This window comes from Osmerus eperlanus, chromosome 23, assembly GCF_963692335.1.
Source record: "Osmerus eperlanus chromosome 23, fOsmEpe2.1, whole genome shotgun sequence".
NCBI classification, from domain to species: Eukaryota; Metazoa; Chordata; class Actinopteri; order Osmeriformes; family Osmeridae; genus Osmerus; species Osmerus eperlanus.
In genome coordinates, this window is record NC_085040.1 from 9,624,950 (window position 1) to 9,642,499 (window position 17,550).

General features: G+C 39.6%; 1 protein-coding gene across 1 annotated transcript in view; it reads right to left on the minus strand.

The window, feature by feature from the left end:
- The window catches only part of mllt3 (MLLT3 super elongation complex subunit), a 105,119-nt gene that overhangs the window by 75,922 nt on the left and 11,647 nt on the right, over positions 1-17,550 (minus strand). Inside the window, 1 exon segment of the mRNA XM_062449613.1 lies at positions 734-816. Within this exon segment, the coding sequence (XP_062305597.1) occupies positions 734-816 (83 nt within the window).

Below are 17,550 nucleotides of genomic sequence, written 5' to 3' on the forward strand. Positions count from 1 at the left end.
TTACCCCTACCCCTTACCCCTAGCCCTTAGTTCACCCCTAGCCCTTGCATCTTTTTTTCCGCTGCTAATGGAGTTTAATTCAAACTGTAGACATGCATGGAGTCCATTCAAGGCTAATCAGAGAAATGCGGGACTGTTGTGAAAATCAGCAATGTAACATTAGCGTAGCAAACTAGCGATTTAAAAAAAAAACGTTTCAATTAAGAACATGGTTGCAAATACATATGTACAGGTGTGTAGAGCACAAAACAAGACTGTCATATTTTTTAATCAATTATTTAAAATATTACATTTATGGGACTCTGGGTGATCTGTCCGCCATTGTTGCAGGTAGCACAGTATTAACATACCCCTTGGTTTCAAATAAGCTCCCGAGCTCACTTGGTTTTAAGTGGTGTATACCCCTTCATCTTAGCCTTAGCCCTCGATCAAAAAGAGTATTGGGACACCCCTTACTCTCACGGGAATGCACAAAACTAAGGGCTAGGGGTAAGGGGTAGGGGTAAGACAGAGTATTGGGATTCGGCCTAAGTATATGTTTGATGATATAAGATACATAAAAAATGACACATGACACTTACTGTATCAACACCATTCATTTCCTGCAAAACATAGATCCAGTATGGAAGAGGCAATTGAATGGAAATGGTTTTAATGGTACATGAATATTTGTAAAGAACAATATAGATTCTTTCAGTCGGAGTCAGAAGAACATTTTAATGTATACCGTTACCTTATTTCTGAAGTACACTTCAATGGGTAATATAAAACCGGCGTATCCAGACTCCTCCACTTTGTAGGGTGGATCCTTGCACACTGAAATCCAGAAATGAGCAGAGCATGTATTTTATCAGGCTTTTATTTATGATCACGCTGAAACACCACTTTACCATAAAGTACGGAAACACTAAAACTATGCACTTCTGATACTTGATCTTCTATTGTACTTTCTATATGCACTATTTGTATGTCGCTTTGCATAAAAGTATTTGCTAAATGAAAATGTTATGTTATGTATTACAACTGCAAATATTCAAGGTACTGTCGCACAATTCTCCATAAAAATGTGCTTCTGAATCGCCTACATAAGATGCTAAACATAGATTTGGGCAGAATTCACTGAAGGAAGCCATTCATGTATTTGAAACATGAAACAAGGGAGATTCCAGTTCCCTTTAGTGCCTGTGAGATTTGTTCACTACACAAGAACCATATTAGACGTAGCACTCTCCTGAGATCTCATTAGACTAGTGCCATATCTATCACATGTGACACGTCAATACCAGAAATTGTGTCCCAAATTAGATGTCAAGAAAATAATCTGTCGGGAATTCAGCGCAACTGGCATTAATAAGGCTGTGCATTTGGTTCCCATCAGGCTTTTCAGGACAAACAACCTTCTGTCATGGTCAGGTGTCCTCCTTGGGGGACAACTGTTTGTCAGAAAACCCATCCCAGACGATTTTGCAGCAGGAGTGTCAGTGATTGAGGCCATCATTGTAAACAATTTGTTCCTCATAGAATAACATTGATACATGTTTGTAAAAAAAAAAAAAAGCATACAACCTAGAATCCGAATGCGGTCGGTAATACAGAGAGGTGCAGACCATAGGCTGAACACAATTATATAGTAAGAATAGAAATAAAATAAAATTACAAGTAAATGGATGGGGAAATACTGATATTCAGAGATCTGAATTAGTAGAGCATTTGCAACGCTCTACATTGGCATTTGTGAGTTTGGGTTAAGATACACAGCAGAAAAGTACAGAATAGAGACCCCAAATGATAAAAACTATTGGCATTAGGGGGGCCAAAACTTACAAGGGACAAACTTAAAAATATTCAAATCAATTTTCCCCTACAGTCAACTACAACTACAGAGCACAAATCTAACACCATAATTGAGGCCCACTCCCTTACAGGTCTTAAAATGCTAGACAAGGGTCACGCCTTTCAGAACTCAATAACGCTGCACAAATATTGTGAGTCGTGACTAATCGTGCGACTGGGTCAGGTTTAATTACATATAGCTAGAAGCTTCCCTTCTCCATAACATTTGTGTAAGAATAATGTCAGTCAAGGTTGAAGATGAGATGATCAACACAGAAACACTGGGATAGTGTTAAAATGTATGTGCTCTTAAGTGTTTTGAAAATTGTTTAGATTGCAGCAGCAGATTCTGAAAAATTCTCAGAGTGGGTAGTATATCTGTTACTTTTATTTGAAATATGTATTTCAATTACTTTTGAGTATTTTGTATTTGAAAGGGCTGGATAAAAGTGTAATGCAATTTGTAACAACATACTTTGGCGTGGAGTAATTTTGCATAGTCAAAATATTATATACGCACGCACGCACGCACGCACACACACACACACACACACACACACACACTTTTGTCATCCTTGCTGAAATAAACTTCACATCCTGACAGCAATCAATAAATTGTTTGCTCTGACAGTAAAATGAAATAAATCTTGTCGCATGACTGTAATAAACATGACCAATCATTCCGTTCAGACCAAATGCAATGATGGACAATATTCAGACCAAATGCCATGATTGGATGGGTTACTTAACTAACATATAGTGTGTGTGTATTAGGGGTGGGGGAAAAAATCCCCCAGAATAAATTGCGATTTAGTCTGCTAGAGATTCAGATCGATTCACAAATGTATGTGAATTGATTATTTTTTATGTTAAAAAAAAACACCCCTTTTTTTAATCTCTATTTTGACCCCAAGGATCAATTAAAATCAATTCATGAGGTACCAAAAGATTCCCACCCCTAATATATATATATATATTATTTTTTAATTATTATTAAAACATACCCATGTTGAATTCCATATAGAAACTCTAAAAATAAAAACAATTGATACACAATTGTGGCACTTGAAGGAGTGTGCCAGCAAGCTGGCTAGCTACTTATTAGTGATGTTCACTTGCATAGTTAACAAAAGTAAACAACAACCATATATACTGGTTAGCCATGGGTAGCCAGCAAGTATTGGCCAGAAGTATATACAAATTCAGAATTCCCATTTTGAAAATAAAAAGTAGGCCTACATGTATTTTATCTTGATAAATCTTTTGGGCACCAGTATTTTATTTTGATATATTAATTTGAGGGGTGTTTTATAATGAGACACATTAAAATGTATCTTTGCCCATCTCTGCTGGGTCTTTTATTTGGTGAAATGTCAAACTATTGAAATTGTAATGTATATCAAACAGTGTTTGTCAGGTGGATGTGGCTAGCTTGCCTAATGGTAAACAAACCTCACACATTGTAGCAAAGAGAAATAATACTGGTGCGGGACTATGATTATATAGTACATTAAAACACTATGGCAATGACAAAGCAGGGAGTTAGTGGCTTTGAAATACAAGTACCAAAACCACTGAGAATAGCTGTCATGACCAACTGCATCACGGGCACGGCACTATCTATAATTCCAGACGTGTGTGTGTCACCGACAATCGTGGGCATTGTGCCCCATTTATAATTCCAGGAATATGTGTGTGTGTGCCATTAATTTTATCTATAGGTCAAGTAATCTGTATTTTTGTGTTTCACTGACATCTTAATCACCTACTGCATCATGGGCACTATGCACTAGTACCTGTAATTGAGCAGGCCGGGGAACTTCTTTTCTTGCCCCTGCTGCATTAACTCAATATTTACATTACATTTACATGTATGCATTTAGCAGATGCTTTTATCCAAAGCGACTTCCAAGAGAGAGTTTTACAATAGTGCATAGGTCACTGATCATAACAACGAGATAGCCCCAAACATTGCGGAACATTGTGAAAACAAATTAAGTCCCAGAGGGAAGAACAATAAGAGCATGTAGTTAGACAAGTTACAATTAAACAGCAAGAACCTCAAAAGTGCAGAGTGTACCTGTGGAAAAAAGCAAGCAACAATAATATATTCCACGGCGGGTACAATAATTTTAAGACAGTTACAACAAACCAACAAGTCTCAATTAAGCAATAAGGTACTCGAGGCAGTACATTATCGTCAATAAAGTAAGTGTTCCAGGGTGTTGTACTGCCTCTCATACCTTATTGCTTTTATAATACGGTTACCAGCGAAATTATAAATAGTAAATAAATAGTAAGCTGTCTTTCAGCACAAAATAGTTATAGCCAACAAACGTTGTGTATCCATTTCAGTAGCCGAGAGAAAATAGTCCCGTACGTGTGGCTGTTGCTATGCAACGGACAAACAGCATTGTGAACTTCACGTTTGTTAGCCTAGCTAGATCTCGCACCATCTCATTCATTCTCAATGCTCATTTTATAAAAGTTGCCTTTAAAATAACAACAATAACAATGGGACACTTTCAATAAAATTATATTTAATTTAAACATTAGGCCTAAACATTCTAAATCATTCAAATGTAGGCACTGGGTATAGGCTATACTATAGTTACGAGTTACTCAATAGAATAAGGGCAAACAGTGTTTCTTACGTTGCGCAACATTTCAAAGACCTCAATTTCTTTTTTGTCTATAAGAGCATGACGCCCACCTGAATCATCCTCTTCGGCTAACCATTGATCAAAAGTCATCCCCCCCAAAAGATCGAAGTTAACACGAAACATGTTGTTGATGTGATTACTGTCAAGCTTGAAATGAATTGAATGAAACAGTTGTGCACAATCTAACCGTTATTTTGATAACGCACCAATAAGGAACGCTCCTCAGCTTAATTGTAAACAGGTGTACAGTTACTTTTTGAGTGCGCACTAATATGGAACGCTTACCTTTTAAGGTAAATGTAAAAAGGCGCACAGTACTTTATCGCTCAATAATGCACACCCCGGAACTCCCTCTCAACCAATCAGAATGCTTGATTTCATCCACCCGTATTATAATAAGAGACATTGTGATCCTGGAGGAAACTAACATCAGGTTATAAACAGTTACACTGCTTTTCTCTTTTCCTCAAATATTTGGAACAAATCATTGTAAACAAGTTTGTAATGAGCCAGACTTGGACAGCAAGCTGAGCTGTAATTTGGTTATTTAGGTGTAACAGTTAATTCCCTTCATGATGGGGGTTGTGGCTTTCACACTTTTGGAATTACCATATTTCTTTCGATTAAACGCCGCAGCGTTTATTACACAATGATAATTTTTGGTGCACGCTTATTCCAGGGCGGCGTTTATTCGAGGGCGGCGTTTAATCAGTAAGAGATTTAGTGAATTGTAGTTGCAGTGCGGCCATAGACAAACAAAGAATAGACAAGGAGGTCAAACACAAAGCCTATTGTAAAATTGAAGCCGCGCGTGTCTACATTGTGTAGAAATCTGAAGCAGCATGCCGAAACGTTCTTACACTTTAGCTTTCAAACAGAAAGCTGTGCAGAAAGCATTCAACAGCAGCAACAGATCTGTAGCATGCAAACTTGGGGTTGATGAAAGGCGAGTTCGCGAGTGGTGAAATCAGCTACCTTGCTAGGCTAATTGTCGCAATTACATTATAGTAATGTATAATTAGTTTTCAACCAATGTCAGTTTGAATTATAGAATTGCATTCAGTATTATTGAGTGACTATTTGGTAAGAGTACAGTGCCTTTATTTTGAAGGACTTGGAACGCTCGTGAGTGAGAGAGTCGACAAGCTAACAGCAAGCGAAGCACGGACAATTTAATGCTCTGATAAAAGTTTAGCTGAGGTTAGCTATCTAAAGAAACCTCTATTTCCATGTGTACAGCATGCAGCCAACGAGGTGTTGTTTTGTGTCTGTATTTTACTTTGGTGAACGTTCTTTACATGCTGCGCACGTAATGGTATGTTCATATTAAGCTAATGTGTTCTTTATTTTATCGTTATACTGTGGGTTTAGTTTTCACAGTGGATTTGGAGAAGCTTCAAATAAACCTGTAGCAAGAAAGCCAGTGTGTCTGCCAGTGCTTCAAAGGAGTTATAGTACACTTGTGATTTACTTGTGTTATAAATACTGTGTTCCAATTAAATATGTTTTCTGATTTTTTTGGTGCAGTGTTTAATCGAGGGCGGCGTTTATTACACAATGTTGATTTTTGGTGCAGCGTTTATTCGAGGGCGGTGTTTATTTGAGGGCGGTGTTTAATCAAAGAAATACGGTAGTTAAATTAGTAGATTTGTTGATAAGGCATCCAAAATCTCATGTGCTGCCAAAGAATCTACAAATTGTTGTCTTTGAGATGACGACAGAGAGAAGCTGGAGACTTTTTGGTCAAGGCTATTCTTTTTTCCCAAAAGTAAAAGGCGGGCTGAGATTACATGTTCCTCATTTAATTGGAGCATTCTGGCATTGTGGCAAAATGGAATATGTTGGTTGATGGTAGGGCTGGAACAGTGACGTGCGGTCAGGGGAGGCAGTGCCTCCCCTGTGTCATCATGAAATGTAAAAAACGAATAATATAAAATAATAATATTTGTCCATTGATCTGTGATAGAAATATAATTATTGGATGATTCCAATGATTTTTATAGCCAATATCGCTGAATTTGTGTATTTTCCTGTTCAAATATGGAAAGAAGGGAAAGGAGGCAGCGACTAGCTGTGCCTCCTCTCGGATTGTGCAATCCCACACAAACTGGGCTGAGCTGCTAATTTTTTTGCTCAATTTGAGCATGTGCAATTTGATCTCTCTGTATGTCACCAATGTAATGTTTGTACACATTTTTATTATATGTCCTCACATTTCATAGTCTTGGTCATGTATTTTACGTATTTGTATAACATATTAATCTTGCTGATCGTACATAACGCCACAGTGAAAAAGCAGGAGGGGAGGCAGCCAGTACCTCTGCCTCACTGAAGGGGGCGTGTATGAGCACACGGGCTTGTTCTGCTATTGTTCTTCATGTATTACAGACAAATGCCATTGTATGGTTGTTGCTAGGCTAGCTAAAAAAGTCCAATAGAAAAAGTGCACCCTATCGTTTACTTGTATTTTTTTGCCCTGACTGATTATAAGATTATTTATTTAAATATATATATATAGAAATAAATAATCTTATCATTATATATATATATATATATATATATAAAATCTTGCATATATACACTTAGGTCCATAAATATTTGGACATTGACACATTTTTCATCATTTTGGCTCTGTATACCACCACAATGGATTTGAAATGAAACAATCAAGATGTGCTTTAAGTGCAGACTTTCAGCTTTAATTTCACGGTATTTACATCCAAATCAGGTGAACGGTGTAGGAATTACAACACATTTGATATGTGGCCCCCCCCTTTTTAAGGGACCAAAAGTAATTGGACAATTGGCTGCTCAGCTGTTCCATGGCCAGGTGTATGTTATTCCCTCATGGGAGTTTGTTATTTCATTTACAAGGAGAAGATAAAAGGTCTAGAGTTCATTTCAAGTATGGTATTTGTGTTTGGAATCTGTTGCTGTCAACTCTCAATATGAAGTCCAAAGAGCTGTCACCATCAGTGAAGCAAGCCATCGTTAGGTTTGTTTTGATTTTTCAGCCTATCAGAGAGATAGCAAAAACATTAGGTGTGGCCAAATCAACTGTTTGGTACATTCTTAAAAATAAAGAACGCACTGGTGAGCTCAGCAACACCAAAAGACCCGGAAGACCACGGAAAACAACTGTGGTGGATGATACCTGGTGAAGAAAAACCCCTTCACAACAGTTGGCCAGATCAAGAACACTCTCCAGGAGGTAGGCGTATCTGTGTCAAAGTCAAAAATTAAGAGAAGACTTCACCAGAGTAAATACAGAGGGTTCACCACAAGATGTAAACCATTGGTGAGTCTCAAAAACAGGAAGACCAGATTAGTTTGCCAAAAAACATCTAAAAGACCCTGTACAGTTCTGGAACAACATCCTATGGACAGACAGACCAAGATCAACTTGTACCTGAATGATGGGAAGAGAAGAGTATGGAGAAGGGAAAGAACTGCTCATGATCCAAAGCATGCCACCTCATCAGTGAAGCATGGTGGAGGTAGTGTTATGGCGTGGGCATGTATGGCTGCCAATGGAACTGGTTCCCTTGTATTTATCGATGATGTGACTGCTGACAAAAGCAGTAGGATGAATTCTGAAGTGTTTCGGGCAATATTATCTGCTCAGATTCAGCCAAATGCTTCAGAACTCATAGGACGGCGCTTCACAGTGCAGATGGACAATGACCCGAAGCATACTGCGAAAGCAACCAAAGGCAAAGAAGTGGAATGTTCTGCAATGGCCAAGTCAATCACCTGACCTAAATCCAATTGAGCATGCATTTCACTTGCTAAAGACAAAACTGAAGGGAAAATGCCCCAAGAACAAGCAGGAACTGAAGACAGTTGCAGTAGAGGCCTGGCAGAGCATCACCAGGGACGAAACCCAGCGTCTGGTGATGTCTATGGGTTCCAGACTTCAGGCTGTCATTGACTGCAAAGGATTTGCAACCAAGTATTAACAGTGACAATTAGATTTATGATTATGTTAGTTTGTCCAATTATGTTTGGTCCCTTAAAAAGGGGGGGGCCACATATAAAATGTGTTGTAATTCCTACACCGTTCACCTGATTTGGATGTAAATACCCTGAAATTAAAGCTGAAAGTCTGCACTTAAAGCACATCTTGATTGTTTCATTTCAAATCCATTGTGGTGGTATACAGAGCCAAAATGATGAAAATTGTGTCAATGTCCAAATATTTATGGACCTAACTGTATATATAATCTTAACATTTCTCAAAACTGGACTTTCAATCCAAACTGGAAGTGATAAATCATGGAAGATCGATGCCTGGAGCTAAAAGATTTGCTTCAAACGACGGGAAAGAAGATAACAAAATTATATAAAACCAGTTAAGAAAAATTAAGTTATTTTAAAGAATAAAACAACATTTGTCTTTTTGTTATGGGCTGTATATACTTTCATTTCTATTGAATGAGTATGAATTGTGGAATTGTGATGGCAAATTAAGAGCCTCTATAAATGTAACGCATTTCTTTGGCCAAATATGTGTGTGTAAAGAATGCTGATATGGGATATGAAAATAACCATTTGTCAATGTGCAAGCAGCCAGTTGAAAGGTGAATTGATGCTGCTCTGTTGAATTCATATATTTGTAAATCTGACTTTGAAAGAGTCAGTGCCTCCCCAGCCACGAACCTCACCGCATGTCACTGGGCTGGAAGGTATGAACGGTATGTAAATATACCTGTATGAATTTGCCCTACAGTTTGGATTTTGACTATACCGCTATACTGACCGCGATAGAGCCTTCCGGAGAGTAGATTTGCCACAGCACCATTCACACCAGGCACAGCATAAAATTACCGTATGGAATTTATTATAGCTAGCTCACTACAGATATTGAATTAAGTTTTGACAATCCCATAAAGCTACATATATCTCTTTTGGTGGTACATCAGCTTCCATTAGCTTTGAATACATTTCTGATACTGTACGGCACAGCACCGCAAAAGTAGCAGTTTTTATTAATGCAACACACCTGCTGTACCCTCTCCAAATCCATCTGAGTGCAGTAGATTAACTGCAGCGGTACGGATTGATTTCTTCTGCCGGAATGCAATAAATCCAAATGTAGGCACTATAGGCCTATGCAGTCCTATTCTTGCAATTCAGTATTTCAAGTATTTTTATGTTATGTTAAATATGTTCTGTTAATACAGTTAAGATTACAGTAACAGCTGCCATGCAGTTGCCATGTCAGTGCCCATTCAGATGCATTTGTATAGAAATTAGAAAAACGAATATACCGTTACTGAGCAGGCCTAGTTGATGGGTGTTTAAGGCTGGGTGTCAAACCTGCCCCCACCTCTCATATGCTAAAGTCTGGAGTTTCTGGACGGTCTCAACTTGATGGCTCTCACACCCCATTCAAGATTTGGTCTGATTGGTTGGTCTTGTGTATAAAGGGAATTGTAATGCATTGTTCTGTTGATTCTTCATCTCCTGAGACCTTCTCCTCAGTTCTGGCTTGTCCTACTGTCCAACTCCTTGCTCACCTCTTTCTCTCTCTCTGATTTACAATGATCATGGTAGAGTAGGTAGGATTTAAAGCTTTCATTTTGTAACATGTTTGCCTTGTAATTGATTTCATTCATTTGCAATGTTATTAAATGTGTATTTCATTAACGTAGTGACTAACGTCACTACGTCACGAAAACACGCGTGACTACCTGTAGCAGAAGATTCGTTTCGCATCTGTTAACTTTGGGGATAGCTAGGCTAACTATAGCTTTACTGCAAGGCAGCTGCAGAAACGCCACAAGCAAAGAGGCCAGGGTGATAATTATTTACTAATTTTACTTTGTGATGTGAAACACAATTGTGAAATGTAATGTACAAAATTAGCTGATATTATTAAGGAAGTAGGCCCACATCTACTTTCGGAAACGGTAGTCTACTATTTCACTGAAGCATTAGCATGACATTAGCCTCTGTTGCCCGGGCAACACATACTACAGTGGTCTATGATGCATCTGTTTTCAATCGTTAAAATAAACATTCCTCACAAATACATTTTCGTTGTAGGATTTATTATGACATTACATTACAAGTAAATGATTTGTTGGTGAAATTATCCTTACCTGTGGTTTCAAACCAGTGTGGCTCACTGCAACGCTGTAGCCTACACGAGACACACTACAAAACAAACACTCTACACAGCTGTTTAGGAAGTCAAATGGCGACAGAACATGTTCGGCACTCCCCTTACTTAAATCAAAAGTCTTTCAATAGGTGAAACTATCTGACTACTAACCTGAACTTCATTGCCACTGTGGAGAAATTTTTGGACATTCATTTGAGTGCAAAATAGTTTGAGCTCTATGTAAAATAAACCGCCGCCGTTTTCCAATTGGTAAAAACCTTGTCTATGAAGGTGATGTCTTTATCATTTCTGGCTCCAAATTGTCGACAGGGGAAGCAGAAACATGCATGTAGCTTGGCTGTGTTCTCTAACCAAGTTTGAGAGCGATGCCTAGGACCTTGGCTGAAAATGCGCATGGGGTACATTTGCAGAACAGGCTGCATTGGATTGCTGTCATTCAAACCAATTTAGTGATGTGTCGTTCGTGAACGATTCGTTCATTTTGAACGAATCCTTACAAGGACTCAGGAGTAACGAGTCCTCTCAAAGATTGATTCGTTCATTTTCTCGTGGCCGCGCATCGGGACTGTTGCATAGGCTCGTCCAAGTAAACAGAAATGATTCGTTCATTTCCCGACTCGGTCTTCGGGTACGAGTCTTTGGATCATTTTTCACGTGACGTGCATAGGCTCTGTAGTGGTAGCTAGAGGAAACGCTAGAGGGAACGATTCGTTCATTTCCCGACTCGGTCTTTCTACGAGTCTTTGGATCATTTTTCACGTGACCTGCATAGGCTCTGTAGTGGTAGCTAGAAGAAACAAACGATTCGTTCATTTCCCAACTCGGTCTTTCTATGAGTCTTTGGATCATTTTTCACGTGACCTGCATAGGCTCTGTACTGGAGGAAACAAACGATTCGTTAATTTCCCGACTCGGTCTTTCTACAGTCTTTGGATCCTTTTTTCACGTGACCCGCATTGTATTTTTTTGTAGAGGAAACAGTTTCCTCATTCCCTTTCGCGTGGCCGCTGTTTTAGTAAGACGTGAATGATATTCGCTCAAGTCATCATACTGACTGGTTTTGTTATTTTCACTTACAGTTTAGTGCAGTGTAATTGTTTGCCATGATAATTAAATGCTAGTGTGATAATAAATGACCAAATCATACAAACTGTCATGATACATTATTTTAATGCAGGAATTTCTTTTAAAATAGTATCTGCTGGTGCACATGTCATGCACTAACCTACATGAGAATATGATACGTGTTTGCGGTGGACGGATAGCCCCCCCCCCCCACCCCCCCCTCCCCGGTTGAAATGAACGAATGACTCGAAAAAAGATTTGTTCATTTTACTGAACGACATTTAAAGAACCGAATAAGTAAAATGATCCGAACTTCCCATCACTACAAACCATGCTCGCCTTCACACACAGCAGCAGTAATGTTGGTACCGAGAGACAGGGAAGTGCTTCCACTAGGACCAGCACGCTCTGCCTGCTATGGAGTATGAGTTTAATATCCCTTGTTGCAGGGGCAGTAGTAGATGGTTTGGGGATCAGAAATCGATGCATGATAAAAGGTTTTTCTTTGAAGGTACAAAGATGCACGCAAAGAACAATCGATGGCTAACGAAGCTAAAAGACTACTGTTAACGTCTTTAACCCGTGTATCTTCTATGAGAACAAATAAAGATTACAAAAGTTGTAAAGTTTAGGCTGTGGCAACAGGGCCGGATCCAGGGGGGGGGGGGGGGGGGGCGGCAGAAATCTGGGGGGGCTTGGACCGTGCCCTGACAATAAATGATGAATAGTAAATGTTTCCCAGGATAACTGAATCTATCAGACCATTGAATGTTTATGATGTCCCTGTGTGTTTATATTTTTTACTCGGGACAACGGTGTGATTATTGCAAGCCCCCACCCCTCGCCCCTCTGCTTGAAGCAACGGCCCCGGTGGATGTAGGTGGTATTGCATTTCTTGTTAGACTTCCGGCTCTTCCGGACGTTTTTATTCTATTAACTCCAGTCAACATTTACAAAAACTATCTCCCCCAATAATTTTTGTTCGATTCTCGAACCTGGCTCATACTACTAGCATTTTCATAGAATAATTTTTCCGAAATGGGTAAACTAGCACGTCAATAAAAGTTGCCTGCAAATGTGCTCGCGGATCCTAACAGGGCACAAGCACAAAAGTTCACATTGGCCGATAGCCGATTTACCTGGAGCTGAAAGAAATGGGTTGATTTGCCTGCCCTGTTGTAGCAAGTTTAGCAAATGGTTGTCACACATACATGAAATGTTGTTAATATAGTTCATTCCCGTTATTTTAATTTTATATTAAATATACATATATATACATAATATTATATTATGTTAAGCGTGAGCATAGATTGTTGACATGTTTATCTGGAGCAAAGACGAAGATTAATACTTTAACTGATAACCACAATGGGAAATGATATATATTTAAATAATATTAGTCTTGCCTTCAGAAGCTTTTGTTAAGCACACATTATTATTTTTTTGATCGTGTCATCAAGCCAGACTGCTTTTGTGGGACAATGAAAGTCCTCAGTGAGTCTGTTTCATCCCCACTTATATCTGATGGAAACGTCTTGTATATAGTTCTGTTAATATGCCCCTTTCAAAGGCACATGTTCAATAAAGTAAACTATATTTTAGACACACTTCTCAATTTATTACATTATTACCAAGTCTTGTTAGATCACGGTATATCCATTAATAGGCGTTTGGTTTTGTAGGTTGAACATATAAAACACAGGCCAGATTTCTACACTGATGTTAAATTGAAGGCAGTGTGAATTTCGTGGCATTTCGTTTGAATATAAAGTTGACAGTAAGCTATGGTACTTGTACCCCATTCTGCCACTGCAATGCCTTAGCTCACACGCTCGCAACCATATAAATCTATGCTCGCGACTGGTTGTCGCAAAGTATGACGTGTACAGCTAATTGCAAGCGTGCATGAGGTCTCGGAGCTAGGGAAAAAAAGAGCTACTGTTTAAAGCTAGACCGGAAGATTCGGAAGTGGAAAGATGGCGCGGTCCAGTTTCGTGCTCTCGCTTGCCTCACTGCGCCACTGAGCACTTTTCATAGAAATGAATGGAGTCGCCATCTTGGAAGACAAAAGTTGCTTCCTCTAGTAATATTAACTCTATGGATTATTGTCAGCCGACAATAGAATGTTGATAATGTTGGGTTACACATTTAGACCTACTGCAGTCTAAACCTCAACGTGTGTGACAGCCTTTATAATAAATAAAAGATTTCTGAATGATTGAAGCGCTAGACAACAATCGTTCTCATGAAATAGTCACTGACTATCAACACGGAAATGAATGACAGATGGATGAAGGCCACTTAAAGCATGAAAACTTCACTTTAGGAGGTTATTTAACATTAATATGAGTTCCCCTAGCCTGCCTTTGGTCCCCCAGTGGCTAGAATTTTCGATAGGTATAAACCAAGCCCTGGGTGTTCTTCTCCGCCTTTGAGAAAATTAAGGCTCAATTGCTCTGTTTGAAAATCTCCTTGTGACGTCACAAGGAGGAAGGTTAACCCCCCCTCTCTCTGCTTTGCCCGCCCAGATAATCTGGCCCGCCCATGAGAAACTGAGCTACGACCGTGCAAGGGCGAGTGCGATATCGGTTTTTCCTGGAGAGACATCATGGCGAGCAAACGAACGAAGCATAACAGTTGCTCAGTGCTGTACAAATAAAATAAAAAGTATTTTTTTAGTTCCTTCATCCGAGCCTCTGCACAACCAGTATCTTAATTTGATTTTCGCTGGAAATGCGCCGACACAACTTCCCAAAGTTTTGCATGTCTGCGCCAAACATTTCAGAGACAACTGTTTCCACAACTTGGGACAATACAAAACTGGCCTTGCTGAAATTAAATTCTGGATCAGTATTAACTCTCCTTGGTCCAGCTACAAACCTCGGACAAGTAGTTAACTAACGCTATATCATTTTGTTGCTTTACTGTATATGTTTAACTAGCTTGCTACCCTTAGAATGTGGCTGTAACATTAGCTCTGCAGCTAACAGCTGAGTTACTGTCGCTAATGTAACGGTAGATAGCATCAAGTATGTGTGTGAATACACATGCTGTAACGCGAGTGTTGTACACTTCTTTGTTATTTGGATAACCGTTCTGCTTTTGGTGTTATGGCGCGCGCGATATCAGCCTTTCCCCTCATTGAAATGACTGAGTGTGCACCTCTGCAAACCAGGGTGATCAGATGAGAAAGGGCAAATTCGAGGCATCTTACAGCAAAGGGCCTACGATACATCCATTGTAAACATTAGCGCATGGTGCCGCCCCTCAGCTCCTCATTAGCATTTAAAGCTACAGACACAAAAACAGCACGTCTTGAGGAAAGCTCATTGTGGGACTGCTCGTAGTGGCTGTAATTATGCACCAAGGCTTAATTTCGGGAAAGAGACTTCAGATACAGTATTAGGGGACCACTAAGGCCTATATAAAAGCATCCAAAAACAGCATGTCATGTGACCTTTAAGTTTCCAACCTTGCCTTGGCTGCGTGCAAGAAGCGCCATCTAGCGATCATTAGGGGACCGTTAACCCCCCATCCGGGCTATGAGTAGCCTAGTGAAAACTGGCTGCACCGTGATGCAAATCACGCATGATGCGCCCACAACTCAACTGGAAGCTTAGGTCAACAAGAACAAATTATGAGTATTTAGTGATGCTAAACATGTTTATTATATTGAGTGCCTTCTTGAACACTAACTTTTGTAATATGCAAGAAAATGAAAACGGTAAAAACCGAGCCACTTTTCACCAGAGCGTGTCACAATTTGATTGATCCCTTTATGGGTCTGGACACCTGGGGTCCATTCTTCGTACGTCGCTTATTACATCTGAGATCAAATGACACATCCAATATGACATCATCTTGCTAATCATGATCTGGCTAATGAGAATCTTCGAACACCCCTGTTTATTATTAGTATAGCTGGATTGAGTTGTCTGGGATAATTGCGCGTTCATGCGTTGGTTTAAAAGGGGGTATGTATCTATACTAGAAACCTTGATCAGCAACGCTGCTATTGGCTGCCTACAATGCCACCTTGAAATCTACCTATTTGCATTACTCCTAGTGAAATGTCACTTAGTATCAAGTATCCTTGCAGAATTGATTACATATGCTCTTTTAAGCATGTGTATTGGAAAAATAATCAACTAATTGCTTTGAATGAGGGGATTTTTTTTCTCCAAGACAACAGTTTTGAGGAGATATCTTGGTCAATCATTATCAGTATCATTAGTTTATCAAATATTTTGAGTATAGTGGTCTATTTACCATGATTCTATTTACCATGATTCTCAGTGAGTTATGAGTACTTGATCCTGAGCGAAATCCTGGTGTCATATCTGACCCACAAACTGCCAAAGTCTAGAGTACCATCACTTACAGCAACATACTCTAGCGGGCCATTGATGAACAGGTGATATAGCGATGATGCTCAAATAGTTCTACATCTATACTCACTTCAGCCAGCCTGACCTTGTCTTTATCCAATTCTGCTCTCCTTTAACAATCACTGTAACCCTACATGCCTCTGACCATCAAATTGTTTCCTCATCTCCCCCCCCCCCCCCTTACCTCAAACCATAAATCAATTTCTATATAGACCAAGCATCAAAGCTATTTCAAGATAGCGTGGTTTTTATGGAAAGTGCTCATTGGTGCATTCAAACTCACAAAAACAAGATTTGATCAGTGCCATTTTGAACTTCCGGCTCGTCTGTTCGACTTGAAACTCTTTAGCAAAAGACCAAACTCCATTGGGGCCTTTGCTTCAAGTTGAGGAGCTAGGGGAGGTGGATGGCCTCAAAGCCCCCTCAAGCAACTTCTACAAAACACTTTTGACTGAATTTATTCTACACACCCATGAACTGTCATGATCCTCTTTTTCCTGTTCTAGTTCCCATTGACTTGACTTTTACAACCCTCTCTGCTACAGTTCTGTGCTCTCCAACAAACAGGTACCAACATACCAGTCCACATCCCCGCTTTCTCCTTGGATATTTATTGTCTAGAATTGTGTACATCGATAAATCTGCTGAATTGGTTGACATCACCCAAAATCTCTACCTCCCATATTCTGTTCGGACCTGCAGTAAAATAATCTCTCGTTCTTGACAAAGACTGATCACCGGCTTTTGCAGATACATCTACAAGCATAGAACTTGAGCTTATGTTGAGCAAAGTACAGCCATTCTCATTCAATAGTCCTCAACCAATAATTGATTATATATTTCAGCCAGGGCCACTCTGACCACACCATGGTTCACCTGATTCCTGCATACAGGCAGAAAGCCCAGTAAACCTTCTGTGAGGACATCAAAATAGTGGACAAGTGAGGCTATGGAGGATCTGCAGGCATGCTTGGACTATACTGACTGGGATATGTTCACGACTGCTACCAATAGTCTGGATTCAAGGAGTAGAAGAACAGGTTTAGCAAGGCGGTGAGAGAGGCTAAACGACTGTACTCAGAGAGACTGAAGCATCAGTTCTCAGTGACTCTGCTTCTGTCTGGAGAGGGCTCAGGCAGATCACCAACTGCAAGACCAGAGCCTCCTATGCCATTAACAACTCTAGCCTGGCCAACGACCTGAATAAGTTATTCTAATGTTGTCAATTTTTTTCACTAGGGAAGGCAAAAAGTTGCTAAATATAGTGACAAGGTCGTTAAATTGGCGACAAGCAGCTAAAGCGGCAAGGGCTCCAATAACATTTGTTGACAAGAAAAGTGGAATAGCCACGTATGGAAATAACTTTGTGAGGCAGACGACGATAAGAACATCGATCACCAGAAAACAATTAGCAAACATCACCATTCAGGGCTCTCAAGTTTAATCAAAGGTTTGGTGTGAGATTACATTACCA